Source organism: Thalia democratica, chromosome 3, assembly GCF_965202585.1.
Source record: "Thalia democratica chromosome 3, ktThaDemo2.hap1.1, whole genome shotgun sequence".
Classification (NCBI taxonomy): domain Eukaryota; kingdom Metazoa; phylum Chordata; class Thaliacea; order Salpida; family Salpidae; genus Thalia; species Thalia democratica.
This window is the reverse complement of record NC_139167.1, coordinates 9,314,435-9,331,943: the sequence shown is the minus strand read 5'-3', so window position 1 is coordinate 9,331,943 and position 17,509 is coordinate 9,314,435. Positions and strand designations below refer to the sequence as shown.

Genomic DNA, 17,509 nt, shown 5'->3' with positions numbered 1-17,509 from the left:
TTGAGTTTAAGATTCAACTTATATCAACAATATTTACTGTTTTTTATAAAAATCTGAAGTAAAACAAAGATATTTAGGACGAATTGCGTAATATCATTGTAATATTTAAAGCAAACTTTTAATCAATTATAATTACATATTTTTCAAGTTTTATTCATTTAAATCATAGCTATATTTTTTGTTTAGATTCTGTAAAAATATAGAAAAGGGATATAAAATCAGTTTTCTTTTTCTAAAATAATATTTTTATATTAAAAAAAAAAACAAATCAGTTATATTTTTGTCCTTTAAATATTTTTTATAAAATATTGTATATAATTGTATTAACTAATTATAATGAACTAGATTTAACAAATACAGTTTTTCATATAGTGTTCACTATATATCAGTGACTTTTGAAAACACCATACTTATCTTATAATCAATAACTGCTTCCTTACGTTTAAATATTATTCGAAGTAGTTAAATACAAAATTCAAATAAGTCGTTTACCTTAAGTATAAACTATTAGTTACAATAATAAACACGTAAGTATTTATTATTTTACTTATAACCTAACTCTCTATAAAAACCGAGCTTAAAAAAAATTTATGGGTAATTTTTATGCATTTTTTATATTATGAACCACCTTTTCATATTTAAAAAAAATGTTAGTTTTTGAAAATAGTTTTTACGTCATAAACAGTTTGCACTCTTTAGAAAATTTAGTAATTAATAAAGTAAATAAAATTAATACCTATTTATCCTGTAGATAAGCTAAATTAAATTTTTTAACACATTTTTATGCTCGAACACTTTAACAAAATACCTTATTAGATTTACCCTTCGCGGGACGCAGTTTGATAACCATTTGATCAAAAAAAAAATTAAATACTAAAGTGAATGAAATATTATTGTCTATGTAAAAAAATAACACCAAACATATTAAAAAATGTTTCGTAAGCAAAAACTCGTTATATAGAAATATAAAATCAATGAATAAGACAAATGACTCAATATTCAATGTCCTCTTTACTTAGACGATTTTTAATAGATAAACAACTTTTAAGTATATTTAAAGGTCTAAAAGCGTTGTGTTTTGTCCACTCTAAGTACTGAAATATTTTATTTCGATATTATTTTTATGACTATTAGATAATTTTTTCTTATTCTGGTGGTTTTATTAGTGATACCTTGTCCTGTATTTTTAGTATTTAGAACTTTTTCTACCTGCTTAGTTCTAACAGAAGTCATATGTTCACACTTCATATACCATTTAGCTTTTAGAAATAGGCCTTATCTTATTTAAAGCCATATTTGTTTCAAATAGTAATACAGTTATAAGCTTAACAATATTAACTACATTTTAAATAACATACAATAAAGTTTGTGTTATTAAGTTTTAAAACATTTTTACTGAAATTTATTTATATTTATTTTTAGCTTCTGTACAGTAACCTAATCAACCATCATATAGTAATTAAAACTTACATAACATGTCTTTCTACATTTTTTCATTTTTTTAAATTATATTTTTAGTAATCTTGCATAGTTTGTTAGTTCAGTATTTTTTGTTACATAATTGTAGTTTGATATTCCTTTTAGCGGTTAAAATTGAAATTAAAAAACTGTCTAATTCTGAAAAGGTATTTTTAAACTTTTAAATAAGTACCATAATCACTTAGTTGTTATTAGAGTTAAAAATACTCTAGTATAGTTGTGCTCTAGAAATATAAGCATGATAAAATATCAAATAATCACATTCAAACTAAAAGAACTTATAAAATTACAATTATTATTTTCTTTTTTTTGCTAAATTTTTCTTTCACCAAACGATGACAGAAGTTCAATTTAATATCAAATTCAACTTTTAGCTATAGTATTCATAATTTATGTAGAAGGGATATGTAGGTAAGTCTTTTTGAGATAGTATAACTTTTGTTATAAATGTTTTGAGAATTAATTCAATCTATGTCCTTAATAATGTTACATATTTTGGTTAGTGTAATAAAACTTTTGAAAAGAAAAAACTAAATAGTTTTTTAATACAATTAAAAAAAATTGTTTGAAACAAAACTTTACTAATAAATATTTGTAAGTATATGTGTCGTAAAGTAATTTTGTTTTTATGTTGATAAGTTTAATAACATTCTATAATAATACATTTAAACAATAAAATGTTCTGCCTGTTGTGAATATTAAAACAAAATTTTCAATACAACAAATGGTTTACTACTTTGAGTATTAGGATTATTTGATTTATAATAAAATGAAAATGTCATTTGGTGATAAAAAGTACGTTTGTTTAACTTGCGGAAAACTTTTTAAGTTAAAATCAGCATTACTTGTTCACAAGAGAATTCATTCAGGAGAAAAACCTTACAGTTGTGATGTTTGTGATAAGAGATTTACACAAAAAGGTAGTTTAAAATCACATAAACTTACTCATTCTGGTTTGAAAATCTATCAATGCGATGTTTGTAAAAGATGTTTTTCACAAAGAAGTACACTAAAAAAACATACAATAGTTCACACTGATGAAAAACCATTCAAATGTGAACAATGTGACAAATGCTATACTCAGAAGGGTAACTTGACAAGACACATATTGATACATAGTGGTAGAAAAGATTTCCAGTGTAAAGTTTGTGAGAAAAACTTTGCTCAAAAATTTGTCCTTAAACAACACATGTTGACTCACACTAAAGAAAAGCCTCATAATTGTGAAATTTGCAAGAAGAAGTTTTCTCAGAAATCAGGTTTAAACCGTCATGTCAGAATTCACACTGGAGATAGACCATTTGGTTGTAATGTTTGTGGTAGAAGATTTACACAAAGTTCAACTAGGAACAGTCATTTGAAAGTTCATAAACAATGAAAATTTATTATATAACAAAAATCCTTATTTCTTGAGACCAATTTTTCTAGTAATAAAAACAGTATCTTGTGTAACGATTTTAATGTTTTTGAAAGATTTATAAATTAAAATTTTGTGAAATGTTAAATGACCTTATACTTAAATTAACTAACAATATCTTGCTAATAAATTGAATCATGAGTACTTTATATGTTTTTATGTGTGAAAAATAAAGTCCTTTATTCAAACAAATCGTTGAATTTCCTAAAATATTTTTTTTTTAAATAGTTGTTATCGTATTAGATGTCTTATATATACGCTGTATAAAAATAAATTAGACTTCAAGTTTTTTTACTGTTTTAGTTTTTTAAACCTATTAATTTCTGAGATTATCGGTTTATAGAAAAACATATATATTATCGGTTTAAATAGAGATTTGTTTGTGTAAATGTTTAGGATTTGACAACTCAACTGAAATATTGTACATGAATATAGATTTAGGTTTAAATTTTTCGTTTTTATAAAAGTATTTTCTAGTTTTAAAGTAAATGTGTTTTATTATTTGAGCAAATCTTTAATTTTACAAGTGATCTTTAAATAAATCTTTAATTTAAGATGTTAATGAAAAAATGTTTAGTTCATCGTGCAAATTTATAAAAATATATAGAATTATTCAAACTGATTAAATTGCGAAACATATTTATGTTATAAGCGATACAAAAATAAAGAATATTAATTCAATTTACAAAATAATAATAGATGAAATTAGGATTCCAATTCTAAACAGATTTTACGCAAGAAATTAAAATACTAAACAATTTTAAAATTGGGGTTTACAAACACATTGATAATGTTTTTAATTTATCTTATATGTAAAAACACGTGAAATTTTGGAATTTTCAAAGATTAAGAATTGGCTTTATTTGCTTTAATTTAAAGCTAAATAATAATTCTAGCAGCTTAGCTATATAAATATAAATTAATACTAAATTTTACATGTTATAAAACTCTATGAAGTACAGTGCTCAATATAAAAAGCTTAATAATTAAAATATATTTTATTTAACAGTTGTCAACTCAAATACTAATTACTAGATTTTATCAAAATATGTTATCAAAATCATCAAGTTTTCATTTTACTATTCCCTAAAATGGACAGTACTCATAGTTTATAAAAAAAAAAAAAAAGGGAATTGCATAATACTTAGATAAAATGTAATTTAGCCTTTTATTAATTATACGTATTTTTTAAAACTTTAATCTAAAAATGAATACTTTTAGCATAAGAAAAATTTAAAATTTATAATTTCATTATGAAAAATTTAGTCGAACCTATTAATTATCCCTGTTATGACAGCGTCATAACAAAATGGCCGTCGCTAGAAGGTTGTTTTTTTTTGAATTTTCAAATTTTAGCTCTATTATGACGTCTTAGGCGGGAGAGTTAATGAAATTGATGACAACAACATTATGAAATTCATATGAAGTTTGGCGCCTTGAAGACAACAGCTAGTGGAAAAATCGAAGCCCTTAAAATTTATAAACATAAAATCTTAACGATTCTGAATTTTCTATTGAGTTAATAATAAACTAATATGATAAAAATAACTTTCATAAAACGTTTATTAGAACAAAAATGATTTTAGATATGATAAAAACATATTGTTTTTACTTTTGAAATCTTCATACTGACTTTAAAAATTATTTAAGTTTTTTCGCAATTTTTTGTAGTATAAGAAAGTTCAATTATTTTACTACCGTTATGAAAGTTTTTGTTATTTAGTACGTAAAATAAGATTCATTTGCTTTGAAAATTGTTAAATTTTATGTATAAACAATGTTTCTATAACATTAAACATTAAATGAGAGTTGCAATAGAATTAACAACTTTGATTATATATATAAATACTTAGCTAAAACTAATTGATATGGTTTACAGTGACAATCTATTTTGCCAGTCATAATAAATTGACTAACTAAATTTCGACCAATTAATAGTAACTAACTAATTAATAGGCTTTGCTCTATGATAACTAAAATGCAATGAAGCATAAACATTGTATTTAAATACATAAAATTTAGGTTACTGCATTAAACAAAATACACGAACAAGTATAAGTCTAAAAACATAATTCTTAGTATTTTCTAGTAAAAATTAGCTTTAAAATTAAGTTAATTGAAGTCTGTATTTTATTTTTAAACTTATACTTGTATTTACATCATTTAGTTTTATATAAAATCAAGTTTTGTAAACACAAAAAAAGCAATTTTTGTTGACTAACCTCAAGAATAAAATACTTGCTTTTTAATCACAAAGTTTAATATAATTCAGTTAATTAAAAATGATAGAATACTTTTAATGAAAATAAAAATAATTAAAAATGAAATTTACCGCAAGATCAACAACAACAGCATCCGAGACAATCCTAATTGATGATGGCCGAAATAAATATTGGCTAAAATCAAAATAAAAGAAAGAGTTTTATTTTAGTAAACTAACATTAAAGTTTTGTAGCAGAATATCATTTCAAAATAATTTTTTTTATCTAAGTTTTTATATTGCTTATTATTATTATTATTATAAAAACTATAAGTTTTGCAGTTTTAGGATTCGCAAATATTTCAATTGTTTTATAAATATTAATGTATGTATTATTATAAAATACTTTTTTTAATAAAATTAAGTAAAATCTGCTCTACAAATATGTAGAATGCAAATACTGAATAGTCTTAAATTAAGGTATTAGTAGTAATAATTATAATAATTACTAATCGAACAAGAAAACTTTACTTAATAACTAAAAAATTTTTTCAAATATTACTGAAAACAGGAACTAACGTCAGCTCTTTTAAATTTATACAATTTTATATAACAAGTAATTTAAAATAATAGATAAACATTTTTAGTAACTACGTTTGAAGTAATTGTTGTGGCTGAAAGCAATGAAGCTTTAAAAAGATCTTTGAAGCTTAAATATACTCTTGTATCAATATTAAACTTTGAATAATTTTTTAGTATGTTAAAACTACTATTTGTAGATCTATAGTTTTTTACTAAAACTGTTTATTTAGATTTAAAAAATATTTAATTAAAAAATTAGTTTTTGAAATTTACTAAAGAGCTTATTTTGTTTAATTAAACTTTAGTTTATAGACAAAACTATTTTATTTTAGTATGAAATACAAAATATTATACTAAAAATTACGAACTTTACAACTCAATTAATAAACTAGAGTTGATAAATATGGATCATAATTTTATCAAATTTATTAAATTCAGTTCTTCAGTTTAATAATTAAGGCAACACTAATTTTCTAAACTTAAGAGATACTTTGTACAAAAAAGTTACTTGTTGAAGGTACTTTAAAATTTAATTAGAATTTTTTTGTAAAACTTTTATTTAATTATAAGATTGTTCAAATATTTTGTATAGTACGAATGTTTCAAAATACGATTTAATTAACAATTAAGTGATTAAATTGTTTTTTTTGTACCGGAGTGAAAAATGTTTATTACTATATTTAAGGATGTCTTAGTTTTTGATCGTCAAAGAAAATCACAATGTTTACTAAAATGTATAACAAGCAGTATTAAAATAACTTTCTTTCTTTTCAAAAATATAAGTTTCATATTAATGTTTTTTGAGTAACCTGAGCACGTAAACGATTAAACATTCTAGCATAAGTCAACTAACGAAAAAATTATTTAAAACATTTATTATTCAAGTTCAACTTTTTTTAAGTAATTTTTAAAACTATTTTTGCATAAAGAATTAAATATGATACGTCAAATACATACAATATTTAAAAGATTATAAAAATAAAATATTAGTTTTTAAATAAGTTCTAATAGATTAAAAAACTATTTAAGAAATTTTTTTTTAATGTTTTAAAAACTAATGTTCCTTACAATAAAATTGTAAGTTATGATTTTATAAAATATTCAACATAATGAAACAAAACCTATCAAGAAAATCTAGCTATAAAACATTGATTTAAACAATATTAAATTTCTAAGAAATATTTAGCAACTATGTAAGATTCCAATAACGTAATTGAGATACCCTGTTTATATTTAACTTCTATTTTTTATACATAAATCAATTGTTTAGTCTAAAATAAGCATTTAAGGTCTAAGCCTAATTTTAAGTCACAAGAAGTTACCAATCGACAAACTATTTAATTCTATAGTAGATATTTTTATTATATATGTTGTTCAATGCAGTCATAATTTAGGTTTCATGGTTTTCCATACTATTAAAAAGGTTTTAGAATAATAAACAAAACTTGTTGTTAGTTTAATTAATTTCAACTAAAAGCTGATATTAACAAGTAAAATGATATAGAAATCTAAAATTACAAGTTCTTATAAAAAATACAAAGTAAACAATTTACTTACAACAAGACTAATGTACAAACTAAGTAAAGTTTAGCATTTCAACACATTAGTAATGAAATAATAACAAAACAATTAACAACTAGTCTAAACTTCATAATGTGTTAAGTTATCATATCCTAATTTAACTAATTGCTATTATTGAAGGTTATACTATAACTTAACATTGTTTTATAGATAAAATTTTTAATGTAGTTGTTATATTCAATTAGTTTTAAAAGTTATCAAACTATATTTTTTTTACACATTGTACTATTTGTTTTGTAATCTGATATAGCTGTCTTCTCTTTGATGTGCTTTTTTTTTGAGTCATAGTCTTAAGTTGAGCTCAATGTATTATGTTTTTAGTAACAATTTATAAATTTATTTTAAATTTTTTTTATTAGAGCTTCTAATGACGTGAGATAATATTGCCCTGGGTTTGTTTTAATTAATTTTTTTTTATTTAAAGAAGTCGACTTCTTCAGCTTTTATCCTAGTTTTGTACCACTAGTAAGTGAATAAATTTTAGTTTTTATTTTAAAATTAAATATTCTTAAATTATTTTCTAGTTACATATTTTAATCATAATCATAATTAAAAATTATAGAAAATAAAATTCTTGTTTTAAGTATTTACAAAAACTTTAAAAGTTTTATGTTAAATAAGAAAAAAAAATGTTTGACAAAGCATTTTAAAGTACAAAAGCCACTTAATCTTCATTTCCGTTAAAATTTCTTTAGTAAATTTTCTCTCTAGAGTTATAAAATTCATAAAACAACAAACACTCAAATTTGTGTTGATAAAGGTTTTAAATTGTTCCCATATTTTCTCTAAGTTTAGTTTTCTGGTGGATTGAACGCTTTTGAAAAACAACATTTTTTAAGTGAAATAAAGTATTGTTTAAAAAAACCATTTTACTATTACCTCATTATGTACTAAAAAATATCAATAAAATGTTATACAATGTGTCACAAATTACTTAACGGTTGATCAATTAAACAGACATCACACATTTCAAAAAGAAAATCCTGCAGGTTATAATTAACGAAAAACTCTTAAAAATTTAAAGTATTTTTTTTCATTTAGTTGTTTTTGTATTTGACTTATTATTTTTGTTAATATTGTGAATATTCAAAAATTAAATGTTTAGAAAAAATAATAAAAACAAAAGTAACTTACAAATTAAATTGACAAAATCAATTGGCCTAATCAATGTAAAAATTATTAAATGTAATTATTTAAATCTTACTCATTTTATTCGTAGCTTCACCAATATCATTACTTATTTTTATACCAATACTAGTATTGATAATTTTCTAGCATTATATGTTAGTAAACCACATTAAATTATATTTTAAATTAATTATCAGGGATTGTTAGTTAGAGCAGTGTAACATCACTAGTAAAATTATTTTTATATAGTATACTATTATTTATATTTAATAAATGTTAAGTTAAGTAGTGTTTGTATTGTTATGTAAATAAGCAAAATATTAACTTACATTTGCTTAATTTAATCTTTTTTTAAGTATTTAACTTTTTATAAAAAAATCCTAATAGTAAAGTATTTTGTATTAAGTCGAAAGTTTGTACGGTAAATAAACGTTGTATAAGTAAATTTATATTAATACTGTATTCGGAGCTATATCAGCTACAAGAATGTAGTATATAATTATGGATACAAACATTTTAAATTATATATTAAATTATGTTTTATTTTTTAAATATAAACTAAAGATTGTTGCACAAAACAATATGACGTTTATACTATAAGTAGTATATTTGTAATTGTATTTTTCAATCAATGAAACAATGAAGAATGATTTAAAATGGCTTATATCTAAAAATAATATTTTTGTTGCACCACTTAAATTCAACAAAATTAATTACATATAAGTTTAAATGATTTTTATATGTCACTATATAGAAAGTTTCAGTATGCTACACAAAACTTTAATTAACAAACTATTTTATGTGTATATAAGATTAAGTCTTCTTAATGTTTTTTTTTTCTCATTTGTACTACCACTTTTAAGTAAATAACAAAAACAAAACATTTTTTAAAAAAATTCATTTATATAACTTATAATACAAACCTACATTAAAATACCTATGTCACAAGTGTTTATGTAAATTTTACATATAAATAAGCTAAGCCGCGTGAGCAAGGGAAGAGCAATTGCACGAAGTTTATAGCCATAAAGTATGGTTGATACCTGCTGAAAAACAGGACAGATGAATGTAATTGTGACTATGAATTAAAGACTATATTAGTATAATATATCTTCAAATATCAAAAAACTAACCTTAAACCAAGTTAGGTCACAAAATGTGACTAACAAAAATCTAAGCCTTTTACAGAAAGTACTTAAATTAAGAAGTAATGTTTTAACAGTTAAGTAATTTCAAACATGCTAGAAAGTTAAAACATGATTCATACTCTCTAAATTGCAAAATGTTTTATAAACGTAAATGATTAACGTACAGCTCTACTTTTTAAGCTTAAAATACTGACACAGTATGCGCATTTCATTTACATAAGTCGTTTTAGTTTATATTTTAAATATATTACTAGGGATTGTCGGTAAAAACTATATGACATTACTTTTGTAAGTTAAAAATATAAAAAACTTTGTAAACTATTAAGTATGGTATATAACAACTTTTTATTAACTTTTTTTGAAGAAAAAAGGATAGACTGTTTAGATAATAAAAAGTATATATACATATTTTATTTAATTTACTAAAGTTAGTTTTACGTACTTTTGTATAACGTAGTCCTTACAGTAAAGCAATTTAAAACAAGTCAAAGACTTGTATGATAAATATTTTTTATAAGTTTGAGACTTAATAGTGGCCACAAGGTTGTAGCTTAAAATTGTAGAAAAAGAAGCCATGAATAGTTTATTGAAACAAACTGATTTTATTTTTAAAAAATAAATAAAAAATTGTTAGAAAAAATTATATGAAATAGTAGTATGAAATGATTTATGTTCTCAGAGGTTATAAAATTATAATTATTTAAAATAAAATGTATTTATTTAAAGTATTACAATTATTGCACAACTTGAACTTAGTTTAACAAAATCGATTATACACATGTTTTAAATAAAACCTTTTTACCATTATTCAATAATTTTCTAAAAGCTACAAACAACAGTGAATAACAAATTTTTATAAATTAAATTGTTATTAATACTTTTTTTATCGAATTGAACTCACAATTATAAATTAATCTCAACTTAAAGTTTAAATACATAACAAAATTTAAACTATTTGATTTCTAAAATTTACTTACGGAATTAACAAAGTTAAATGTAATACCAAGTGTTTAATGTGATTCATTTAATAAGCTAAACTCGCGAGCAGTGCGCGAAATTTATAGCTAATTATTTGGTTGTAAACTTCCAGGAGTTCAAATACTTACTGAAAACAAGACAAATAATAATGTCACCATGAATACATTTTTTATTATGAACTAAAAACTATTTTACAAAGTAAATTAATACTAACAATAAAAACATAAATTTTTACTACAGAAAATCTTATCGGAATACTAAGCTGTTTTGTTAAAACTTCAGATAATGTATAAACTTATTTAACAAGCTATTTATTGAATTAAATGTCTAGTTTTAGTTTATTATTAATTAATTGATAGTCTAGTTCTAATGCCTGTGAAATAAATATCACAATAAATTATAAATACACTTTTGGAGAAGATTATAAACTTATAGTTATATGGTTAATTATAGTATATACTAAAAGCTTATAAAAAAGGTATGCCTTTAAAAACATTTTTAAAACTTTAAAATTAAGTATTTGTCAAAAATATTTTTTTCAATTTATTTTAATGACGTCAAGTTGGATTACCAGTATACGTTATATTAAAATTTGAAAATAAATAAACTAGATATCGATGCCATATCCTTTTAAACAACAGCGTTATTTTTACTACATTTTTGTGGTCTCTAATAATCAAACTAAAGGACTTCTTGTAAATTCTGGACAATTGATTTTAATAACAGCAATAAGTTATGTTGGAGAAGCAGTCAAAAAATTTTTTAATAAAAACTTCAAATTAAGTTTTATCATAAGAAAATAAAAAAAGAGTATATTCGAAAAATTACTAAAATTACTTTTTTAAAGTAAAAAAATATATAAACACATAAAGTGTTTAAACCTAGTCTATATTGTCTGATAAGCTTAAAAATAAAAAACAAAAACCTAAATTTTATAAAGAGTAAAATAATTTAAATGTCAATTTTAAACCTTTATATTTATCAGTTTAAAAAAAAAACAGTGGTTATTAGCTTTTAATGTTATGCATAAAAAATTTAACATTCACACTATTTATTTTGTTTTATATTAATTAAAGCTTAGTTATGCTTTTTGAAAAAAATATTATTGAACGTTTAATAATTTGTATTGCTTGGTAAATATTACACAATGCGATTTTTTTTAACCTAGTCACAGTTGTTTTTACAGGTTTTCTATAATTTCTAACAAGCTATCATTTCTAACCCGATCATTTCTAACTCGATCACTTCTAATCCGATCATTTCTTACCCGATCACTTATTACCCGATCACTTCTAGCCTGATATTTTTTAACCCATTTTACTTATTTATTTTGTTTTTATTTTTTTATTTGGATTTCATGCAAAAAAAACTAGTCTTAGTAAATTTATATAACAGTTAAGTTTTTTTTAAACTTCTAATAACTTTAAAACATAATGGTTTCAATGTGTTAGGTTAAAAATATAGCTTAAGTTATAATTTTAGTATCAGCTTTACATAATTTTAATTTATTTGTATTACCTAATTTTTTTTATTTCTTATCCTTCACATAATTTCAATTTTTTCTTTATTTTTTATGTTTTTCGTTTATTCAATCTGATTTTACAGACGTTTTTCGTTTATAGATTACAATTTAAAACATCGTTTATTTTACAGTTTTACAAACTCTTCTTTGTAGGATTTTAAATTAAGCAGTTAAAACTATTTTTAAGTTGGATCTTAATGTCATTCACTAACTATAACAATTTAAACATAATCAATTTTAAAAAAGTAAACCTTTACAATTGTAACATTTTTATACAAAACCATTCATATTACGGTCAAAAAACAACATTTAAAGTGCGACATAAATGTTGTATTATTGCTGACTAATGAATTAATGTTTTATAGTAGATAATTTATTTTTTCCTAATAACTTATACAAATTTTAGTACTAACATAGGCCTGTTTAGATTTTTTTGAATAAAACAACATAAAGTTTTGTACAACAACTTTATATTATAAACAACTTTTTTTTATCAGTTAATTATTTAAACACTGTCTTAACTCATAAACCATTTACCTTTGTTATATCTACTTTTTATTTTAAAAAAATATTTAAATAAACCTTATTTTTGTATCTACTGTTTAAATAGATGAATGGTATTCAGGTAGTCTGCCTTTTTTGTATGAGAACAAGACAATTTTGATAATTCGAGATATAAAAAACTTACAAATAAACACTTCGTATTAATTTTTATTTTTCATACCATTGCTAGTTTTAGTTATCGTTATTTCTTTCAAACTATATAAATGAGACTCAATTTTTAGAACAAGATATATTTCATGCTTCTTTCATCAGTTGAATACTAAGCAATAAAAATAAAATTTGAAATTTAACTTATATAGTGGAAATGCAATCAACGTAATTAATAATAATAAAGCAAAGAGTAATTAACAATACATAAGTACTTATAATTACAATGCAACTAAAAAATAATAATAAAACAGAGCAAAGCAACAACTTATAAAACAATTTAAGAAAACAACGAAACAGTATAATCAAAATCTTTATGTTTACATAACTTAGGTTTTCTTAATAAAATACAAATAGCCTCAAGTTTAATTAAATCCGAAATGTGAAAACATTTTTTAACAATTTTAAATCTTTTTAAATTATAATTACTAGCACAATCAAGGTTATTTACTAAGTGTTCAGAAATAGCAGATCTTTTTGAAGCATTTATTACTCTAATAGATTTAATTTTTTCATTACTCTTACAAAATTCGTCAATACTTTTTGGAATATGTTCTTTTATTCTTTTGCCAAATTGTCTTGAGGTCATCCCGACATTAAATTAATTTCGGATTTAATTTAACTTGAGGCTATTTGTATTTTATTAAGAAAACCTAAGTTATGTAAACATTAAGATTTTGATTATACTGTTTCGTTGTTTTCTTAAATTGTTTTATAAGTTGTTACTTTGCTCTGTTTTATTATTATTTTTTAGTTGCATTGTAATTATAAGTACTTATGTATTGTTAATTACTCTTTGCTTTATTATTATTAATTACGTTGATTGCATTTACACTATATAAGTTAAATTTCAAACTTTATTTTTATTGCTTAGTATTCAACTGATGAAAGAAGCATGAAATATATCTTGTTCTAAAAATTGAGTCTCATTTATATAGTTTGAAAGAAATTATTCTAATGTCAAATAATGTTTAATTATCGTTATTTGTTATTTTTTTATAAAAGATAAATGAATATAACTATTTTTAACATATTTTATATTTTGTAATTTCTAGATGCTTAATGAACAGCTTTCTTTCAAAAAACAAGTTTATTGATACTAATATTTAAGTTTAAAAACAACATAATCATTTAGTTCATTATTAATGTTTATATACAAACTTTATCAATTGTGTACTCAAACATATAAAAGTAAAAATTAACAAAAGATCATACTTTATCTCAATTAAAACACTACTAAACTTTTTTTGATATTAAATTAATCTCATTAATTTTTTGTTTACCATGCTATTAAATAGGTTCTTTTAAAATCAAAATTCAGTACTGTCATTATGTTAGTAATAATGCAAAAGAGTTTGTAAGTATGTAAGTGTTTTTAAGATAAAAAGTTTTTTAGATGTTTTACTGATTTATCAAGTATATTTAGTTCACATTTTGTTTAAGTTTAATATCTATTGGTTTTTCTGGATTACACAAACAAACAATTTTTTTAGTAAATTTTAATTAGGGATTATTAAAATTATAACTTTTTCATTACTATACTTTGCTTTTCCTAGATCGCTTGAAATAAGTATAATTAATTGTGTCCTAAAATAATTTATTGATAAATGGTTGAATAAAGTTTTTTTGTAACATAAAAAACTTATGAAGTTTTTACAATTCATGTAAAATATCTTGAAAACTATGAAAGATATTTATTTTTAATTTGTTTTAGAAATATAATTTAAACAAAAATAAAGATTAAATCAGTTTGTTTTATTTTTGGACTGATTTCAAAATGCAATTATTAAAATTTAATTTCTCTGAGTTTTAGCTGCATTAACAATATTCAAACTTTTGTATATTAAAAGTAGCCTTAGTAACTTAAAAGTTATAATTAATCAAAAAGGTTTATATTATTAAACATTTGATCTACAATGAACGTGCAAGATGATTACAAAAAATATATTTGTATAACTTGTGAAAAATGTTTTAAGTCGAAGTCAGGATTGGTTAGACATGAAAGAATTCATACAGGTGAAAAACCTTACAGTTGTGATAAATGTGATAAAAATTTTACACAAAAAGGAAGTTTGAAAAGACATCAGCTTACTCATTCTGGTTTGAAAATCTACCAATGCGATGTTTGTAAAAGATGTTTTTCACAGAGAATTATTTTAAAAAAGCATGCAATAACTCACACTGATGATAAGCCATTTGTATGCAAACAATGTGACAAGCGTTTTAATCTAAAGTCTAATTTGACAAAACACATGTTGACACATAGTGGTAAGAAAGAGTTTCAGTGTGATGTTTGTGAGAAGAAGTTTGCTCAAAATGGTAATCTAAAACAACACATGTTGATACATACTAAAGAAAAGCCTCATGAGTGTGAAGTTTGCAAGAAGATGTTTTCTCATAAATCAAATTTGAACCGTCACTTCAGAATTCACACTGGGGATAGACCTTTTGGATGCGATGTATGTGGAAGAAGATTTACACAAAGTTCAAATCTGAATAAGCATTTGAAAACTCATAAATTTTGATAAGTTCCCAATATATAACTTATTTGTTAAGTTACTTTTATAGAGAAGAAAAATTGTGTTTTGTGTAAAGTGTTTTGTCTGAAAAGTTTATGAATTAACATTATAAAGAATTTTTTGAAATGACATTTTCCTTAAATTGACTAACTTTTAGCTGATATATAAACTTCTGTATACGTTTTGAGTTTTCATGTTTTAAAAATTAAAGCAATTCCCTTAAAGCAAACGTTAATTTTAGCATATTTTTAAAACATTTTGAAGAAAATTATCTTTTCTCGTTTAATTTTTTAGATAAAATATTATTAGAATCTATGTCGTTTCCATTTGTAGTAAATAACCAGAAAAGTATGTGATAACTTTTTTTATAAAAGCAGGTTGAACTAATTAAGCACAAATGCTTAAAAGAAACCGCTAAACTGCTAAACTAAATGTATAAACTGGTGGATGTATAAATAGAAATTAAAAATAAGATATTAATTTTTATTTTTAAGTTTGAAACTAAGGTTTAATTTTTCTAGTCATTCATTTTATTGACTTACAAACTGTCCGTTCTAATATCAAATCTCAATCAAAAAAAAAATTAGATGAACATTTTTATGCAGTCTTTAACAGTATTCTAATAGTTGAATTTAATTTTGTAAATTGACCATTTTTACCGGTAACAGGTCAGATATCAAGAAGACAGTTTTGTGAAAAAATAATTTCTAGACCGATAGCTTTTTTATATCAAGTAATTAGCTACCTTATTTGTGTCTACTAACATAAAATAATTTTTTTATATACACTAAAGTAAACGCTTTATAGGTACTTTTTACGTATCTATTTTAATTGTTTAAAAATATTTTTCTATTAATCTTGTAAATTTTTTTAGTATGTTATACTGAAGAAGGACGTTTACTTATATATCTTGGATGAATTTATATTAAGATCTGTAGATAGCTCCCTGTCAGAAAGCTGTAAAAGTAAATCAACACTTAACATTAACATGGTTTCTGCTTATTAGTCACTAGAAGTTCCATACAAGTACTTTTACACAATGTATTTTGTTCAACTAACAAAACAAACTTGGTTAGCTTCTTTTACGATCATTAAAGTTTAAAACAGGGTTTTTCAAACTTTATTTCAAAAGTCCCACTTTAAAGAAATTAAATAATATCATATAGCCCCTCAAAAATGTATTACCTAAAAACTACCATTAAAATCACCTAAGACCTTTTTTTTATACTTTATCAGCAACTCAAGAATATCTAGTGTAAACTCAAAATTATGGCTTAGTAGCTCCCAAGTGACTCCTTTACTGCTCATGCACTCTTTTTGTTGCTCATGGCCACTTGATATCTGTAGTACGATTATTCTGTAAAGTAGTAGGAAGCTTTAATTTAAAAACGTAAATAAAAAAGTAATATGTAATCCATTGTGAACGAAAAGTAAAACAATAAACACTAATTGTTAAATTAAAAAACTAAACAACAGTAAAGTTAATAAAAGCCACAAAAACTTGGTATAATGTATATTGAATGTTTAAAATGGTTAAATCTAAATAAAAGTTAAATACATCAAAAAATCAGATTAAATTTAAATTTAAAGTTTAAGATTTAATTATTTTTGAAATAAGATTTTTTTTATCAATAAGCTAAACCACAATAAATTATTTAATAATTTTTTTGGTTGTTTTCAAACGTGTAAAGAAACCTACCAAATAAAATATTTTAAAGACTTTTAGAATTGATCAATTTAAAATAAATAAATAAAAATTGTAAAAAGAAACTAATGAAAAATTTTAGTTCTGAATTTGGTTTTAAACCTTTTAATTTTTACTAAAGTATTTAAAAAAAAAATAACCTACTTTATATTTTACAAAATAATGAAAAAGCTATATTTTTACTCACATTAAATAAATTAAAATTTTGCTTTTATAAATGTTTAAAATTATGTAATTTTGAGCTAGTAATATTTATTATAATCCTTTTTAACCAACAATCAAAACTTACTAAAGATTTAAATTAAAGTAAAACTTAATTTTTTACATTGATTTAACGAAATTATATGTGGCTATAGTAACTGATTAGTTTATGTAGTATTTTTTAATCATTTTTATAATACACTTAAAATAAGTTAAAACTAATTAATATAATTAGTCAGAGAAGTATTATAACGTTAGTTATGATTATTTTGTGTTGCCATAACATTTTTACTTAAAACAGTTTTATTAACCGTCCTTTTATTTTTAACTTAAGCTAA

The 17,509-nt window shown here is 22.1% G+C and overlaps 1 protein-coding gene across 1 annotated transcript in view; it reads left to right on the top strand.

The window, feature by feature from the left end:
- Positions 1-2,254: 2,254 nt before the first annotated feature.
- The window catches only part of LOC145832072 (uncharacterized), a 29,344-nt gene continuing 14,089 nt past the window's right edge, over positions 2,255-17,509 (top strand). The window contains exons 1-2 of the mRNA XM_082939434.1: positions 2,255-2,831; positions 14,733-15,230. Coding sequence (XP_082795560.1) covers positions 2,255-2,831; positions 14,733-15,230 — 1,075 coding nt within the window. The remainder of the gene's footprint in view (positions 2,832-14,732; positions 15,231-17,509) is intronic.